Raw genomic sequence first — 18,752 nt, 5'->3', positions numbered from 1 at the left:
ATAATGAAATGCTAAGGATAAAAAAAAGCCTGCCTGCCTGAACTGTAGTCTGCCTGCCAACCGAAGGAGGGGTGGAATTAAAGGGAGGGGAGCCTGCCTGTCACTCCCACGAGGGCTTGAGGGTGGGGTATCCCAGCAGGGGCAGATTGCCCTTGAGAAAGACCAGCTGCTCCACCAAGTCCAGCTCCAAGCGAGAGCGGTGAGGGGTCACTAGGTTGCCCGCCATAGAGAAGACCCTCTCGCTTGGAACACTGGTGGGTGGGCAGCTGAGTCGATCGCTGGCCACCCGCGACAGGTCCGGCCAAATCTGAAAGCGGGATGACCAGTAGGCCAGGGGGTCCATGGAGCAGTCCTCCATGGGCTCTGCCAGGTAACGCTGCACGGCGGTTGCAGCGTCAACCTGGCCGGTGGCTGGGGAGGGTCTCTGCCCAACCACGGCGTGCAGAGCCTCTGCCCAATACCCCTGGCCTGTGCTCCTGCTGGGAGGGATGCAGGTGAGGCTGCTGCTGGTGCTGCCGCTGCTGCCGCTGCGGGAAGGGGTGGCCTGCTCCTCTGCCTCACTCTGCCCCACCCTCTTGGCCCGTGCCGCCCGCACTTTGCCCACCAGCATTTCTACCCAGTGCTGCCTGGTATTTGGCCCGCAAAGCCCATCCTTCACACGAGGGTCGCACATGGCTGCCAACATGTAGACCCTCTCTGTTTGGATGGGCTCCAGCCTCCACGTCAGGCCATCCCTCAGCCTAGTCACCGCTTCGCGTACCTCGGGCTCGAAGCGCCTGCCAGTGAAGGGATCCTTGTACTCCAGAAACTCCCCCATCTGTTTCTGGAGATGCCTGCATACAGGGATCACCTGGCTGAGGAGGGCAGAGCTAGTGCTCAGGGTCTCGGTGGCCTTAAGGAACGGCTTGAGGACCGCCACCAGCTGGGACATGGTGTCCCACTGCTGCTTGCCCAGGGCTGGGTGGACGCCCATGTCCCTGACCCTGAACAAGTCGTGGATGGCACACTGTTGCTCCACCATACGCTCCAGCAAGAGGTAGGTGGAGTTCCAGCGTGTCACCACATCTTGCACTAGCCTGTGCTGCAGGAGATTCAACTCCTCCTGCTCCTCCCGCAGCAAGCGACTGCCCTTGACGCTGTGGTGGAAATGCCCTGCCACCTTTCTGCAGCTCTCCAGGAGGTTACAGATACCGGCCAGGGGACCGAGGTTGGCCTTGCTGCCCGTCCCAAGGCCATCCCTCACCACCAGGTTCAAGACGTGCGCAATGCAGCGGACGCCCTCAAATCCGCCGTTGTGCACCGCCTTCACCATGTTGGCTCCCCCATCCGTGACCATGTCACCGCGGGTGAGCATGTGCCCAGCTAGCCACCCATCCACCATGTGGCTCATGGCCTCCGTAATCTCTGCCGTCGTGTGGGACTGGTCCATCACTTGCGTGTGGAGGAGGGCCCAGCAGTAGCTCTCCTTGCCAGTCCCATCTAGTGCTGGATTCTTCCTGCCCCACGGCTGCCCACCAGTGAGCTGTCAGGGACAGGTAAGTGTGCACTCCGCCCTCGCTGGGCCAAATGTCTGAGGTGAAGTGCACCATCCGTGCCTCTGCCTGGCACAGACGACCCAGCACTAACTCCCTGCAGGAACGGTACAGGGAAGGCACCACCCGCCTGCTCAGGGTGGTGTGACACAGCAGCTTATAGTATGGCACCACAAGCGCCATCAGCCTCTTGAAGCCTGCGTTGTCGACGAGGCTGAATGGCTGGTCGTCCAACGCCACCATCTCACCGATGCAGGTGGTGATCTGGGTGGGCATTGGAAAATGCCATCTTGTGGATCCATACTTCCCCCACCCCGTGTCCTCGAGGGTTGCCTGCCTAACCCTCTTGGGGATGGGAGATGGAGAGCTTAGAGTGGCAGTGCCAGCAGCAGCAGCAGCAGCAGTAGCCTTCTTCTTTCCCCCGGAATCAGTCACCTTGGAAGTGCCCGCCTCTTTCCCCAGCAAGATCGACTGGTGCTGCCTCTGAAGTTGCATCTTCAGGCTGCTGGTTCCGTAATGCCCTGTAGCTGAACCCCTGCTTAGGGTGACTTTGCAGTGGCGAAAGACAGCAAAGCGGGGATCCGCTCCCACCTCATAGTGGTCCCACACTATGCTGGTCTTTCGCTTCCATGGTGACACCAATTGCCCTCCTGAGCTCTCTGGTGTCACCACAGAAACAGGCGTTACAGCAGAAGAGGGGTGGGATGAGACTGGGGAGAGAGCCTCAGCCTGCTGCTGCTCCTCCTCAGCACCCACATCCTGGAGGACCACCTCCTCCTCTTCTTGTCCCTCCACTGTGCTGAGGACCTCATCTATCAGGTCTGGAGACAGGTCCATCAGCAGGCTCGTGACCTCAAACAATAATGAAGGAGTTGGGGATACTCCTCCTCTTCTGGCACTGCTGCCACCTGCCTCTTGCAAAGGGGCACTTTTCCCACCCTCAAAAAGAGAGCGCCGGGTGCAAGTTGGAGAAGAGAGTGCCTCTGCCTGCTGCTTCTCCTGCTTCTGTTGAGGAGCAGCCAGCCAAGGACTTGCCCGTTTGATTTTCACAGCAGGAGAGGCGGCCTGCTTACTGGAGCCAGCCTGAGCCATCCCTTGACCACCACTTTCAGCACGCCCAGCCACAGACGTGGGCCTGCTCCCTCTTCTCATGGTGATAACATAATACTAATAATAATACTACTAATAATATATATTTGGGGAAATGGGACAAGTGTGTATGCTTTGCCCAAACTAGATTTGAAATGCTCAAATTTATTGGCTTTTTTGCACTTCACAAGCAGTACACACAGCACACTCACACAATAATACACACACAGTCCAAGTAACACACACACACACACACACACAGAGAGAGAGAGAGAGAGAGAGAGAGAGAGAGAGAGAGAGAGAGAGAGAGAGAGAGAAGAAATAGAGAATAATTTTATTTAGGTATATATATATATATATATATGAAAGAAGGAAGAGGAAACACAGTCAGGCTTTAAGAGGGATAAGGGGGTGGGGTGGGGGTGGGAAACCAAACAAACAAACACTCCAAAAATGAAAAATAAAGTTTATATAAAATCAAAGTGAGGGAAAAACACAGAGCAAACAAAGCAAACAGTCAGAAACACACACACACACACACAACCCAATCTAAATCCTAAATCTGATCTCCTCCAACTCCAAACACAGCAGCAGCAACTAACTAACTCCTCTCTCCACGAACACCAACCCACAAAGAGACAGAAAGGAAAAGGCTCTCAGGGTGGCTCTGCCTTAGTCCCCCCTCCAACGCTGGGATTGGAGGATGCTTCATGAGGGGATCACTTCTCATCAGGATTGGGAGTTGAATCTGCCTGTCATCGCTTAAAAAAAAAAAAAACTTACCACCTCCCGCTTTTTTTACCCTATGTTTTAGAAAATTATAGCAAGCAAACTGCACCACGCAGACTGCTGAGAATAGGCTCAAAATGACCCCCACCCACGACTCTCTAATCACACCGAGTTTTAAATAGATAGCTTTAAAAACAAAAAAGTTATCCGCTAATCTTTTCCGCAATGCAATCCTATGGGTGAAAAAATCCAAAATGGCGGGCGGATCGCTCCACAAAAAGAGGCGGGCGGATTGCTCCTCCAGCCCCCCTGACTTGCTTCTCCTCCTCCTTACGGCAAGGCGGATCAGACCAATTCGCTGTTGCTTCTCCGGTCCGAGGAGAAGCGGATCACACCCCTAATTACCAGCACCTTGAAATCCGACCGGAAGCGTATAGGCAGCCAGTGCAATTCTTTTAAGACCGGTGTTATATGGTCTCTGTAAGATGTACAGTCTAGCTGCTGCATTTTGCACTAGCTGCAACTTCCACGTCATCTTCAAGGGCAGCCCCACGTAGAGTGCATTGCAGTAGTCTAATCAGGAAATTACTAGTGCATGCACTTCTGTGGCTAGGTTGTCCCTGTCCAGGAAAGGCCATAGCTGGCGGATCAGCTGAAGCTGACCCCAAGTACTCCGTGCCATGGAGTCCACCTGGGCCTCCAGTGTCAAAGATGGATCTACGAGTACTCCCAAGCTACGTACCTGCTCCTTCAGAGGAAGCGTCACCTCATCCAGAACAGGTCCCTTACCCAATTCCCAGACTCGGGAACCACCAACCCACAGAGCTTCCGTCTTAACAGGATTCAGCTTCCATTTATTGGCCCTCATCCATCCCATTACAGCCTCCAGGCACTGGTCCAGCACCTTCACAGCCCCAGCTGACTCCGATGACAAGGAGAAGTAGAGCTGAGTATCGTCAGCATACTGATGGCACCCAACCGCAAAACCCCTAATGACCTCACCCAACGGCTTCATATAGATGTTGAACAGCATGGGGGATAGAATAGAACCCTGTAGCACCCCACAGCTTAATTGCCATGGGGTGGAACAGGAATCCCCCAATACCACTCTCTGGAGTCAGTTCCGTAAGTCGGAGCGGAGCCACTGTAACGCAGTGCCTCCTGCTCCCATCTTGCAGAGCCGGTCCAGTAAGATACCATGATCAATGGTATCAAAAGCCGCCGAGAGATCCAGGAAGATCAACAGGGTAGCACGCCCCGTGTCTTTCACTTCACCGGTCCTTTGCTAGGCATTCATTCTGGGCACCCAGGCAAAGCCTAAGGTGGCCACGTGTCTTACTTTACAGAGAACAGTCCTCTAATTCCAGGCTTCCTCCGTTTGAAGGGCAGCCTGGCCCAAGTCTGCTTTCAAGGTAGATAAAGAACCCTACCAAGGGAGAGCCGGGGTGGGGGTGGGGGGCAGAGTGAAGTTGCCCCATCAACCGGCAGCAGTACCTGGGCAGTGGCAGGCCCACAGCTCACCTGGGCCCCCATTATGGCAACATGTGTGAACAGGATGCTGGACTAGGTAGACCTGGGGTCATATCCTCCATGGCAAATATATACATTTGCATCTCTACATATACATGCAAATTGTATGCAGATCTGCGGCCTCTTTTGTCCTCCTTTTGATGATGCATAAATAGCAACAAGGTCCAACAAATCCAGTCTAGACTCTCCCATGTGACAAGTGCCTCTGAGCATGTCCAAAGTCATCTCCTTTTGCTCTTGAGCCACCACAGCCCCTCAGCAACACATCAGGATCAGAGGCTGCCTGGTCAGAAGGTTGGGTCCCGGGCCCCATGGAGACGCAGCGCCTCCTGTTGTAAATGTTCACTAGTGGGACAAGCCGGTCCCCTCTTGGCTATGTTATTCACTCAGTATTTTAACAGTTAATTTTAACTTAAATTTAAATTATACTGTTTTAACTCTGTATTTTAACCTTATATCAATTTTGCTGCGTGGTTTTATCCTGGTTGTGCTTTTTATATTGTATTTTGTATTTGTGTTTTTAACTTGTTGGTTGTTTTTATGATGGTTTTAATTTTTGTGAACCGCCCAGAGAGCTTCGGCTATTGGGAGGTATAAAAATGTAATAAATAAATAAATAAATAAATAAATATGTTGGTCAGTCGGCAGCAGGGACGGGCAACTCGGGGGTGGTGGTGTGTGGGCTCCCCACAGGCCTGCACAGAGATGCTGGAAACTGGAGTGAGGGAGGGGGGGATAAAAAATAAATAAAAAGGAAAAGGGTGCTCTTGGATCCAGAACTGTCACTTGAGGCACTCAGTGGCAAAGAGCACCTTTTATCAGCTTAGGCTGATATGCCAACTACACCCTTATCTGGACAGAGATAACCTAGCGACAGCGATCCATGCTCTGATAACCTCTCGTTTGGATTACTGCAATGTGTTATATATGGGGCTGCACTTGAAAACGGTCCAGAAACTTCAGCTGGTACAAAACAGGGCAGCCCATTTACTAACAGGGACTGGACAGCGAGACCACATCACACCAGTCCTTCTACAGCTTCGTTGGCTGCCAGTCCAGGTCCGGGCCCGATTCAAAGTGCTGGTATTGACATTCAAAGCCCTAAACAATTTGGGGCCAGGTTATTTAAAGGAACGCCTCCTCCCATATGTGCCTGCCCAGACCTTAAGATCATCCACAGGGGCCCTTCTCCGTGAGCCCCTGCCAAAGGAAGTGAGGCAGGTGGCTACTAGGAGGAGGGCCTTCTCCGCTGTGGCACCCTGGCTGTGGAATGAGCTCCCCAAAGAGGTTCGCTTGGCACCTACACTGTACTCTTTCCGTCGCCAGCTGAAGACCTTTTTATTTTCTCAGTATTTTAACACCTAATTTAACTTAAATTTAAACTTTGCTGTTTTAAGCTCATATTTTAACCTTTATTAATTTTGCTGTGTGCTTTTATTCTGGTTGTGCTTTTTATATTGTATTTTGTATTTGTGTTTTAAATTTGTTGGTTGTTTTTATGCTCTTCATAGTTTTAATTCTTGTGAACCGCCCAGAGAGCTTCGGCTATTGGGAGGTATAAAAATGTAATAAATAAATAAATAAATAAAATATTTTTTTAAAAAAAGGAAATGGCACCTGGAGTTGCTATGGGATGCCATTCTCTCCCTACCCCATTTTTTAAAGGCTTTTTTTTTTTTTTTTTTTTTTTTTTTTGGATGGTACCCTTGAATTTCTGGGGGTGGCAGGGGCCACAGGGGGAGGGGGCTGTCAAAAGTTCAGAAGCACAAGCCCCGGGGGATTAGACCCTGCCCAGAGCCCCGGGAGAACTCATGGCCTTTGCGAATCAAGACCAGCAGTCAGCCCATTCTGGCCCCTCCTCAAAGCCTCCAGGCCCACAAACATTTGGCTGCACTGAAGGATGTTTATAGGGAAGGACGGAAGGATCCGGATGTTTGGGGCCTGGAGAAAACAAGGTCCACAGGAACCAAGTGAAATGAGCCATGTTTTGAGAAAGCTGCCACCAAGGATGTGAAGAATGGGTCTCCCTTGGCACTCTGAGTAAGACCAAGGCTGCCCCCTGTTCTGCACCCCCCACCCAATCCGTGGATCTGTGGCAATGGAAGAGTCTTCACTTACCACTTGACGGAATGCTGCAAAGTCCACACTGTTCCTGACACAGCGCCTTTCCACCCTAGGGCCCCAACTGATCCAGTGTCATGGGAATCCCCTTGTCCAGGAATGGCCACCTTAAGGCCATTGACAAGGGTCCTGGGAGTCCAAGGTGTTCTCTCACTGGTTTCCGAACATGGCCATTCCTGATCTGGGATTTGTTTGTTGCCGTAAAGATTGGCCCATGTGTGCGATGTAGAGTGTAGCAGGGCGTTGCTGGCCAAGGATGGCATAGATCACACTGGACGATGACCCAGTCTGTGAGCCCCTGATGGCATTCTGAGGCCCTGTAATGATCGTGCTGCCGGAGTCGATACGGGCACAGAGTGGGCGCTGGCGTCTGCCACGGGGTCTGGTCCCTGGGTCTGCGTCTCTCTGTGTTCATGGGAGGATCCTTTTTAGGCTGGGAGGCTGCCGGTAAGCAAGGGCAGGCCCACCGCCACCCAGGGCCAGGGAGAGAGAAGGGTCAGCATTCAGGATGGGCCCAGGCGGGGATGTTGGTCGGAGGAAACTGTTTGAGGGCGGGGTTTGGCGAACGTTCACTGGCTCAGCCGCTCACTGTGACCCAGCATCCATCACGAGGCCCAGGCTAGCTGGGGGATTACGTGTCCGCAACATGTCGGGCCAGTTGGCGGGTGTTCTGCGATTGCACAGTGGTGGCGGCAGCAGGGTAGAGACGGCCGAGCTACGTGAAGGCGGGAGAGGCTCCTGGGAGGGTCAGAAGGCTGGAACAAGCTAGATCTTGTCAGGGCTTGATGGCAGCACCGTGTGCATTCCTCCATTTGTGCCCTGGCTGATTTATGAGTGTTTGTAAACACCCTGGGACCCCGTGCATCGCCTGCTGGCTGCAACCTGTTGTGTTGACCTAAGCATCTCCTCTCCTGGAAGCGGATCTCAACAGCGGACGTGGCAGGGAAACGAGATCAACTGGGGGCATTCCCAGGAGTCTCTATAAAGCGGCGGCGTGGCGTGGCTTGCCTTCCACAAGGAGCAACATCCGTGGAGAGAAGATGGGTGGCTCTGGCTCCGGCCCATTGCTGCTGCTGCTGCTCCTTCTGCGTGGCCTCTCTGCTGCCCGTACGACCACCGGCCTTGCCCTAGCAAGTGAGGTAAGGAGAGGGTCCCGTGGGTGATGGCGACAGGGGCTGGAGGCAGCCCTGCGCACCGTCCCCATCGTTCGCTGACTCCTCTTCCATGCACGGCAAGACACGCCTCTGCCCCACGCAGAACGGAATTGGCCACTCGTGCCACGTGTGTTTGCGACCGAGACAAGCGGGGCCTCCGTCCGTACCTCCCCATCCCGCCATAGCTGTCGGTGTGGGGCTCCATTTCCAGGAGGGGGCACAGAGGCTCCAGGGGGCCTCTAGGCCAGGGGTGGGAACTGAGGGCCTCCAGACATGGTTGGACAGCAACTCCCGTCAGCCCCAGCCAGAGTGCCAAAGGTGAGGGATGATGGGGGATATTTTCAGCACCCCTGGCGCCCACTGCATGTTCCTCTCATCACGACCGGGGCAAGTTGCCAGTGTCAGGGCCACTGCACGAGACGGCTCGTACGCCGTGCCCACACTGGCCACCGCCTGCCCATTGCAAGGGAGGCACAAAGCCCTCCTCAGAGCATGTGGGGGGGGGATATCTCACCACAGGGGGAGGGGGGCAGCCAACATGCCAGAGAGACTCAGGGGTGCCTGTGTTTTCTCCTGCTAGCCCCTCCTGCCTTTGCCTGAAGCAGCGTCGTCGTTTCCAAGGGTCTCTTTCCAGGAGCAACGCCAGGAAGCAATGTCTGCTCCCCAGCTGGGAGAATGGATCTTGTGGCTCAGCCTGATGGACGCAGGAGTGGGGAGGGCGGCTGCCCTGGGCAGCTTCAGCAGCACCTGAGGCGGTGGGAAGGGGAGGGGGAAGGAGGGGCACCCCCACCCACCCCCGCTAACTGTTGGGCTGCAGCAGGGCCGGGCAGACCTTGAGCTGGAAGGATCCACTTCCTTGAACCCAAAGCTCCCCCAGCTGGACCTGGGTGCCAGGCAGTGGCTCAGCAGAGGGGAACACGGGACGCGTCGCCGAGGAACCCGGCTGCCCCCGAGCCCAGGCTCAGCCCAGGAATTCGTTTTCAGCCTCAGAACTGGGCTCACAGCCCTTCCACACACACATCCCCCCCTGGTCCCCCCACCCCGCAGGCTCCCTTCCATCCTTGCCGTCTAAGGGGGGAGGAGGGCCATGTCCTGTTGCTGGACCAGCCTGCCCCAAGCTGGTGCCCTCCAGATGTGCTGGACTACCACTCCCAGCAGGCAGAGGAAGAGAACCAGCCAGGTGGGCTTTCGACGGCTCCGCTAGAGGGCAGCGGCTGCCTCTCTGTACGCCGTCTGGGCCTTTGCATGGGGCTCTTGCGCCTTGGACTCAAGTCATCCGCCGCCTGGTTCTTGCAGGTGGTTTCCAGCATCAATGGGTCCGTGGACGACCGTGGGATCTGCCACTGCTCTGTGCTCGTGCCACAGGATGCCTTCCCAGTCAAACGGGTGGAGGTTCTGGAGGTGCAGGCACGCTCGCTCACCCAGAGGTGCGACATACAGCTCACCAAGGTAAAAACAAAGAAAAAAAGAAAGAAAGCTCTTGATGTCGTCCTTTTAATGGGTACGTTGTCCTCTTAATGAACAAACGCCAAATGTGTGGCTGCACAATGAAAAGTATGAGGTAAACATTTTATATTTCAATTCATTGGGAAACCCAAACCTTCCATTGATGATGACTCCAGAACAAATTGTTCTCTCACATAGGAGGTTACGGCTGATCTCAACCTCCCCCCACATCTCCTGGACCATTTCAAAGGAAATCCCAACATGCCATGAATTGAGGAGTAGATAAACCTAAATATGAATCTTCTTCCACACTTGAAAAATTTATTTGGAACTTCAAAAAGTCTAAGTGAGCGCTGGAAGGACTTATCCCCTGAGTCAAAGCAAGACACACACAAAAAGCGGTATGAAAGTGGTGTGTCCAAGCGCCCCATCAGGTGTCTGTGCACTTCAGTACCGCTATAAAGCAGTAGTGTGGCTCCTGCCTTTTATATACCACTTTCATAGAATCATAGAATAGCAGAGTTGGAAGGGGCCTACATGGCCATTGAGTCCAACCCCCTGCTCAATGCAGGAATCCACCCTAAAGCATCCCTGACAGATGGTTGTCCAGCTGCCTCTTGAATGCCTCCAGTGTGGGAGAGCCCACAACCTCCCTAGGTAACTGATTCCACCGTCGCACTGCTCTAACAGTTAAGAAGTTTTTCTTGATGTCCAGCCAGAATCTGGCTTCCTTTAACTTGAGCCCGTTATTCTGTGTCCTGCACTCTGGGAGGATCGAGAAGAGATCCTGGCCCTCCTCTGTGTGACAACCTTTTAGTATTTGAAGAGTGCTCTCATGAGTCCCCTCAATCTCCTCTTCTCCAGGCTAAACATGCCCAGTTCTTTCAGTCTCTCTTCATAGGGCTTTGTTTCCAGACCTCTGATCATCCTGGCTGCCCTCCTGTGAACACGCTCCAGCTTGTCTGCGTCCTTCTTGAATTGTGGAGCCCAGAATTGGACCCAATACTCTAGATGAGGCCTAACCAGGTCCGAATAGAGAGGAACCAGTACCTCATGTGATTTGGAAGCTATACTTCTATTAATGCAGCCCAAAACAGCATTTGCCTTTCTTGCAGCCATATCACACTGTTGGCTCATATTCAGCTTGCGATCTACACCAATTCCAAGATCCTTGTCGTTTGTAGTATTTCTGAGCCAAGAATCCCCCATCTTGTAACTGTGCATTTGGTTTCTATTTCCTAAATGTAGAACTTGGCATTCATCCCTATTAAATTTCATCCTGTTGTTTTCAGCCCAGCACTCCAGCCTATCAAGATCACTTTGAAGTTTGTTTCTGTCTTCCAGGGTATTAGCTATCCCACCCAATTTTGTGTCATCTGCAAATCTGATCAGCGTTCCCTGCACCTCCTCGTCCAAATCGTTAATAAAAATGTTGAAGAGCACTGGGCCCAGGACTGATCCCTGCAGTACCACACTTGTTGCCTCTCCCCAGATTGAGAAGGTTCCATTGATAAGTACTCTTTGAGTCCGATTCTGTAGCCAACTGTGAATCCACCTAATAGTTGTTCCATCTAGCCCACTTTTAGCTAGTTTGTTAATCAGAATGTCACGTGGTACTTTGTCAAAAGCTTTGCTGAAGTCAAGATGTATGACGTCCACAGCGTTCCCACAGTCCACAAGGGAGGTTACCTTGTCAAAAAATGAGATCACATTTGTGTGACAGGACTTGTTCTTGACAAATCCATGTTGGCTTCTAGTGATCACCGCACTTATTTCAAGGAAGGGGCCTACAAGGCCATCGAGTCCAACCCCCTGCTCAATGCAGGAATCCACCCTAAAGCACCCCTGACAGATGGTTGTCCAGCTGCCTCTTGAAGGCCTCTAGTGTGGGAGAGCCCAGCACCTCCCTAGGGAACTGATTCATACGCTTTCATAGTGGAATATCCTGCTTAGTGTAGAGGAAGCCTTAGATTCACCCTTCCCCCAGATTCACCTGCCTCCCACCCCCTCAGCCCATGTAGAACAAAAAAGTCACCCATTCAAGGAGTACAGTGTGTGTGTTGTGGGGAGTGATCCCCTATCACTTTTATTCTGAGTATCCAAATTGTAAGGGACCCCGGAGGTAATTCAATCAGTAAATATTTGTCCATTACTTCCTGCTGCTCTGTTCCTTAACTTCATCTTCTCCTAATGACACCCGGTCTCTTCTCCCTTTCTCATGTCTGCCAAATTTCAGACAGATTGGTGTGGTTGTATTCATGTAATGAACTGGTAAAATTTGCTCTTTTTTCAGGGAAAAAATGGAGGAAGGAGGAAGGATTGGAACAAGGACACTAACGGCTAACATATGTATTATTATTATTATTTTAAAAAAAAGACATGCAGAAAGAGAAAAAGAGGCAAGCGACATCAGTGAGAGAAGGGTGAAAGCCAGCTGTCACTTAACAGCATTCCTCCCCCTCCAAACTCCTCAGTCCCCCCTCCCTGTTCCAACAACAACAAAAACATTGCAAGCACAGACAGGCTGTCTGCCCTTGAAAAAAGATCTGAATCGATTCCGAGCAACCTGAATCCATTCGGACCGTGCCAATTGACTTCGTGCCGATTCGGACCAGTTTGGATTTGATTTGGACCTGTTTCAAGGCCCGTTGAGTCACCCTGATTCACCTCAGATTCGGGATTTGGATCCGAGGCAATGCACAGCCCTAATCGCCACCTCCCCCATCACAGCTCTCACCAGCCAACCTCCGTGCCCTCTTGAGCTCCCCCTCACATTGTGTGCCCCACAGCCCACAGCCCTGCAAGGCTGAGCATCACGTGGCCTCCAGCACTGCCACCATCAACGGCTGCTCTGCTCTTTCTCTCTTCTGCCCATTCATTCCCTGCTGCCACCTGCCCTTCCTGCCTCTCTGAAGCCCTCTAGGCTCAGAGAAGCATCAGCCTGTTTCTGGAAGCCTACCCCACCCCTCCTTCTCAGCCTCCTCCATTCCTTATTTAAAAATCATACTCTTGAATAATCTTGTCCTACTTTCATTCTCTTAATCCAACCAGCATGGCAATGGTACAGTGCCCAAAGCTGCCCTTGGCTTTAAGAACCATACCACAAGATGGGGGAGGAGGAGGAGGAGGAGGAGGAGGAGGAGGAGGGGGCTTCCTATCTCATACATCAAGGGAATGGTTGACAGTTCAGTCCAACCTGGTGTACCCAGCAAAGGGGATGCACTTCAATTCCTCCCACTCTCCCTCTCCCACCCTCCCTCTCTCTCTCTCTCTCTCTCTCTCCCTCTCTTCTCACAGATGACGAAGTACATTAAAGTCATTAATGGCTACGGGCAGAAGATCCTTAACCTGACGGAGCGGGTGGAGCACATGCACAAGAGCCAAGTATCCTACACAGAGCTGGGCTTTGGGACGCTGAAGCTGGAAATCCAGGAGATGGAGACCCTGATCAGCCAGCTCAAGGTTTCCATGGGTGACAGCAACGTGGTCATCCAGCAGCTCTACGTGGAGGTGAGCCTGGAGCTCCCTGCCTCTCTCAGTGAGGCCTGGACTCGGGAGGCGGTCCGGATACCCTTGCGAAGGGAGATGCATCCCTTCTCCCTGAAGCTCTTCCAGGAACTCCACAGTCCCTGCAGTGCTCATTCCCCTTTTGCAGGCGTTTCCGAGAGTAGCTCTACGAGTCTGTTGCGGCAAAGTCAACCAAGAGTCTCGTGACACCTTAAACCTTCCCACGGCAGAAGCTTTCGTGGGCTAGAATCTAGGGATGTGCTCCGCTTCTAATTGGACTGGAGAAGCAGTAGCGGAGCGGGGGGCTTCGCCTGCCCTTAAGGCGGAGGCGAAGAGGATTGGGGGGCCGGCGGAGCGTGGCGAAGAGGATCGAGGTGAAGGCGGATCATTCGCCTCGATCCGGAGCTCCGCCGGAAAGGTAAGTGGGGTTTACTGAGCCCTGCCGCTGTCGCTGTCGCCCACGCGGCAACAGCAGCAGGGCCCGGTAACGCCCCCCGCCCTCCTCTCCCTTACTTGTCTCCGTCCGCGGTCCGTCAGCGTCTCCAATTGAGCCCGTGGTTCCAGCAGGAAGTCTGGGCCGCACTTGCTGGTGGAACCACGGGCTCAATTGAAGACGGCGACGGACCACGGACGGAGGCAGGTAAGGCCCCCCTCCTCCTTACTGGGCTCTGCCACCGTCGCTGCATGGGCGGCGATGGCGGCAGGGCCCGGTAACCCCCCCTATGGGGGGGGACCGGAGCTCCGATCCGGATCCGGAGCTCCGAGCGGAGCGGAGTGGGCACAGGCGGAGTGGGGGCGGGGCGGAGCGGGCCGATCCGAAAATGGCGGATCTTAAAATGAAGCGGAGTGGGGGGTCCGTGCACACCCCTACTAGAATCCATTCCATGGAAGTTTAGGTCACCGTACGTTTGTGCCAGAAGACTCTTCATTTCCTTTGGGGAGCTGCATTATTGCTGCCCGCCCCCAATTACCAATGGGGGCACCTGAAGGGGAACTCCTCCTAATGCAAACCACCCCTTCAAAGGAGGGCTGTTCTTCAGGGCAGCCACAGGGGAGGAAACGTTCAGGCTGGTGGGGGGCTTGGGACTCAGGGATGGCTGCCCTTGACTCCCAGCACGGGGGTAGACTGGGTGGCCTTTGGAACTCTTCCAGCTGCTCTGTCAGTCTATCTCTCCTGCCATCAGCCGTGGCTTCTCCTCCTCCTGCCCTCTATTCCTCCAATGTGAAGAATGACTCTGAAGCCTTTCAGGTTCTAGGGCCCATCATTCTATCATTGACCATCACATCATCACCTGCCTCTCTCATCAGTCCAGTGTGTCAGTGGAGGCAATCTGGCAAAATCTTTATTTTGAGAGTGCATAATAAGAAGGGAAGGCCAGTAGGTGGCCATTGGGTGCCTTCAACAAATGTACCAGCTGCTCCCTACATTGTCTCCTCCTCCTCCTCCTCCTCCTCCTCCTCCTCCTCCTCCTCCTCCTCCTCCTCCAGATCAAGAACATCAGCCTGATGGTGACTCATCTGGAAAGCCTGGACAAGAACAACATCCTGGCCATTCGCCGGGAGATTGTGGCTCTGAAGCAAAGGCTGAAGGAGTGTGAAAATCCGGAATCCGTTCAACCAGGTCAGCAAGGCTGCTCCTAACCATGGAGGGAAGGTAGTCGGGGGGGGAGGGAGGGCGATGAGCTCCGCTTGGGACTGCCGGCGTTTCTGGGTGGTCCCAGGCGGGGGGGCTCCCAGCGCTCCTCATCGGAAGGCCCTTCTGTGGCTGTCGTGTCTTTTCCTCCCAAGCAGTCGTTTTCTGGTAAGAAAGGAGAATCATGGAAGAAGGGTAGGAAAGCCCAGGAGGGGCTATAAGCCGAAGGTGGCCTGGTCTGGGCCATGCCGAAAGCCCCATGAATGAGGCTGTGTGATTCTGTCTTCCTGCCTAGAGCTTCGCCTTGGAGCTTTGCTTCCATAGGAGGCTTTTAGCAGGAAGCCGGGACAGAAGCGCTCCTCTTGCAGTACTCAGATCTCAATTCTGCAGCAGAGCTGAAAGTGGATTAACAGCCAATGAAGAGCCTTGTGTAGAGAAAGCCCTTCTCCTGAGTGGCTCTCCAGGGTGTGTCACGCACGGGGTTCTTTCCCAGCCCGACGTGGAAATGCCAGGAAATGAAGCGGGGGACTTCTGCGTGCAAAGCAGGGGCTGCACCAAAGAACTACGGCCCCTTCCCCTTCATTCCCAGGCGTGGTGAAATTACTGAAAGGCAACACTGAGCAGAATATTTATTTATTTTATTTATTTATTTAAGGATTTTTATGCCGCCATTCAGCCAAAAAAGGCTCTCACGGCGGCTTACAAAGGTATTTCTTGACAGTCCCTGCCCACAGGCTTACAATCTAAAATACATGACACAAAAGGAAAGGGGATTGGGAGGGAGGAGGAGGAGGGGGAAAAGGAAAGCAAATTCAGGCACTACAATCTTAGTTGGAAAGTTCAGCAGTTACAGTTGACAGCAAGAGGGAGGGGGCTCTCAGCTGGAGCTGGACTCAGGCACGGTGGAGAGGAGAGGTGCCTGGCTGCTGCTTCCTCCCTCACTGGTGGCCTCTCCAGAGACAGTTGTCAGCAGGAGGGAGGGGGCTCTCAGCTGGAGCTGGACCCAGGCACGGTGGAGGGGTGCCCGGCTGCTGCTTCCTCCCTCACTGGTGGCCTCTGCAGTGACAGTTGGTAGCAGGAGGGAGGGGGCTCTCAGCTGGAGCTGGACCCAGGCACGGTGGAGAGGTGCCTGGCTGCTGCTTCCTCCCTCACTGGTGGCCTCTGCAGTGACAGTTGGTAGCAGGAGGGAGGGGGCTCTCAGCTGGAGCTGGACCCAGGCACGGTGGAGAGGTGTCTGGCCGCTGCTTCCTCCCTCACTGGTGGCCTCTGCAGTTACAGGTGACAGCAGGAGGGAGGGGGCTCTCAGCTGGAGATGGACCCAGGCACGGTGGAGAGGTGCCTGGCTGCTGCTTCCTCCCTCACTGGTCATATATATGAATACCAGCTAAGGGGCCGGCAGGCAAGCAAGCCACGAAATGGACGGAGCGAGGGAGTGAGGGAGCGAGGGTGGGCCTCAAAGTGGGAGAGTTGCTGCATGTATTTGCCCTGGGAGGGAGGAGTTGGGCCTGAACATAAACTTTCCTTGAAGCTGATTGGTGGGAGATCCAGGACAAATAAAAGGAAGGACTTCTTCACACAGCACCTAGTTAAACTCTGGCACTCACTATCACAAGATGTAGTGATGGCCACCCATTTGCATGGCTTTAAAAGGAGGTTGAATGAATTCCTGGAGGAGAAGGCTATCAATGGCTACCAGCACCGCTTCCCTAGATTTGCGTTGCCTGACTGTCGTTCGGCCCGTGTGCTGCTGGGACCAGGGGGCCCTCCCGGTGGTTCCAGACGTAACCTCTTTGCCCTCTTCTACTCCCCCTTCATTCCAGGTTCCTGTAACCATGGTGGCCTTTTCAACATCAGCAAGCCTTATCCCATCCAGTGGAACTGGAGAGGACCTAGCTACCCGTACGGAGTTTGGGGCAAAGACTACTCGCCTGACAACCCAGAAAATGAAGTCTATTGGGTGTCCGCTCTGGATGATACGCGACTCATGCAGCATATTCATCTTTACTCTTCCTATGATAATTTATTGTTGAATAGATCGTCTAAGACCTTTGCTTACAAATATGGGCAAGGAACTGGAGCAACTGCTTATAAGCATTTCCTGTACTTTAATTGCTATAACACCAATAACGTGTGCAAATTTGATTTAAAATCTAACTCGGTGGTTTTGAGGAAGGAGCTTCCAGGGGCGGCCTTCAACAACCGCTTCTCCTACGCCGGGGTAGCCTGGCAAGACATAGACCTCCTCGTGGATGAGACCGACTTATGGGCTGTTTATTCCACAGAGGCAAATACCGGTAACATAGTGATTAGCAAGCTCAACGAGGAAACCTTGGGAGTGCAGAAGACCTGGTACACGCAGCAGCACAAGCCCTCTGTGTCCAGCGCGTTCATCATCTGTGGGGTCCTTTACGTCACTCGCTCCAATAACACAAAGCAAGAAGAGATCTTCTATACTTTTGACACCCGCACTGGGAAGGAGGGTCGGGTCAGCATCCTGATGGACAAACCGTTTGGTACGGTGCAGGGTCTGAACTACCACCCCGCAGACCACAAGCTCTATGTCTACAATGATGGCTTCTTGATTAATTACCAAGTGGGCTTCCGATGGGCCGCCCCGTGACCCCCTGGCTCTGCTGATAAACTCGGTTTGGCTTTTTGGCTTTTCTTTCTGGCAAATCACCTTTCTCTGCTACTGAACAATCATGTCTGTGATTTAAAACCAAACGAAACACATTTCACACACAAAAATAGCTGCGTGTTTCATGTGGATGTGAAATCATAATGGCAAAAATAAATCATAACAGTAAATAAAATAAAATTGCAAACGTCTCCTTCAGCCGTAATGTTCATGAGGGCAATTAGTGAGTAATGTTGATGTATCAAAAGTAAACCCAATTGCGTTTAAGGGGCCTTACTTAAGGGGAGACATGGTAGAGGTGCAGAGTGTGGAGAAGATGGATGGGGAGACATTTTTCTCCCTCTCTCATCATACTAGAATCCAGTGAGGTCATCCTGTGAAGCTGACCAGTGGGAGATTTTGTAAACACAGATGAGCGAGCTCTCTCTTTCTCTCTCTCTCTCTCTCTCTCTCCAGCAGCAACCAGCCAAAAAGAATTAGCTCCTGGGTCACTGGGGCGCGTGCAAACTAGCCAGACGTGCCCCCAAGCATCCCACACCCACCCACCCACCCTCCAAGTTGTTCTGACTGGCCTTCTCATCCCTTTCCTCTGGGGGGTTGGGGACGGGGTGGCAACTTCCAACCTGCTTCTACATCTGCTGGACCAGTCGCCCACAGAGTCACCTAAAAAGCCGTTCCCATAGCTGGGGAGCCTAGCTCCACACACATGCTCTGTGCATAGATGCGCCTTGTGATTCATGGAGCAGCAAGGAAGTGGAGGGCCATTGCAACAGCAAGCAATGCAGTGCGCTGCCTGGCACCATGAGGAGCTGCAAGGGATTGTTAACCAGGCTTCCCCCTTTTTTCTTTTGGCTGGGGATGGGCATGGCGTGGCGGCCTGACTCTTCTTAGCACCTCCTCTACTTCATTGACAACCAAAGGCACAGTTACAAGATGGGGGATCCTTGGCTCAGAAATACTACAAACGAGAAGGATCTTGGAATTGTTGTAGATCACAAGCTGAATAGGAGCCAACAGTGTGGTATGGCTGCAAGAAAGGCAAATGCTATTTTGGGCTGCAATAATAGAAGTATAGCTTCCAAATCGCATGAGGTACTGGTTCCTCTCTATTCGGCCCTGGTTAGGCCTCATCTAGAGTATTGCGTCCAGTTCTGGGCTCCACAATTCAAGAAGGACGCAGACAAGCTGGAGCGTGTTCAGAAGAGGGCAACCAGGATGATCAGAGGTCTAGAAACAAAGCCCTATGAAGAGAGACTGAAGGAACTGGGCATGTTTAGCCTGGAGAAGAGAAGATTGAGGGGAGACATGATAGCACTCTTCAAATACTTAAAAGGTTGTCACACAGAGGAGGGCCAGGATCTCTTCTCGATCCT

The 18,752-nt window shown here is 53.1% G+C and overlaps 1 protein-coding gene across 1 annotated transcript; it reads left to right on the top strand.

Annotated features, from left to right (window-relative positions):
• The first annotated feature begins 7,647 nt into the window (after positions 1–7,647).
• On the top strand, positions 7,648–17,361 carry LOC134399698 (olfactomedin-4-like). The gene is made up of 5 exons (XM_063127783.1): positions 7,648–7,747; positions 9,288–9,604; positions 12,899–13,111; positions 14,597–14,729; positions 16,562–17,361. Exons 1-5 carry the CDS (start codon positions 7,648–7,650, stop codon positions 17,359–17,361), a joined length of 1,563 nt encoding a protein of 520 aa, XP_062983853.1.
• The last annotated feature ends 1,391 nt before the right edge of the window (positions 17,362–18,752 follow it).

Source organism: Elgaria multicarinata, chromosome 5, assembly GCF_023053635.1.
Source record: "Elgaria multicarinata webbii isolate HBS135686 ecotype San Diego chromosome 5, rElgMul1.1.pri, whole genome shotgun sequence".
Classification (NCBI taxonomy): domain Eukaryota; kingdom Metazoa; phylum Chordata; class Lepidosauria; order Squamata; family Anguidae; genus Elgaria; species Elgaria multicarinata.
The sequence above is the reverse complement of the archived record's forward strand: the minus strand, read 5'-3'. Positions and strand labels throughout refer to the sequence as shown.

Coding starts and splice junctions, on each gene's coding strand:
- LOC134399698 (XM_063127783.1), top strand. CDS start 7,648: ATGTCGGGCCAGTTGGCGGGTGTTCTGCGATTGCACAGTGGTGGCGGC. Junction 13,112..14,596: donor TCCAGCAGCTCTACGTGGAG/GTGAGCCTGGAG, acceptor CTCCTCCTCCAG/ATCAAGAACATCAGCCTGAT. Junction 14,730..16,561: donor TCCGGAATCCGTTCAACCAG/GTCAGCAAGGCT, acceptor CCTTCATTCCAG/GTTCCTGTAACCATGGTGGC.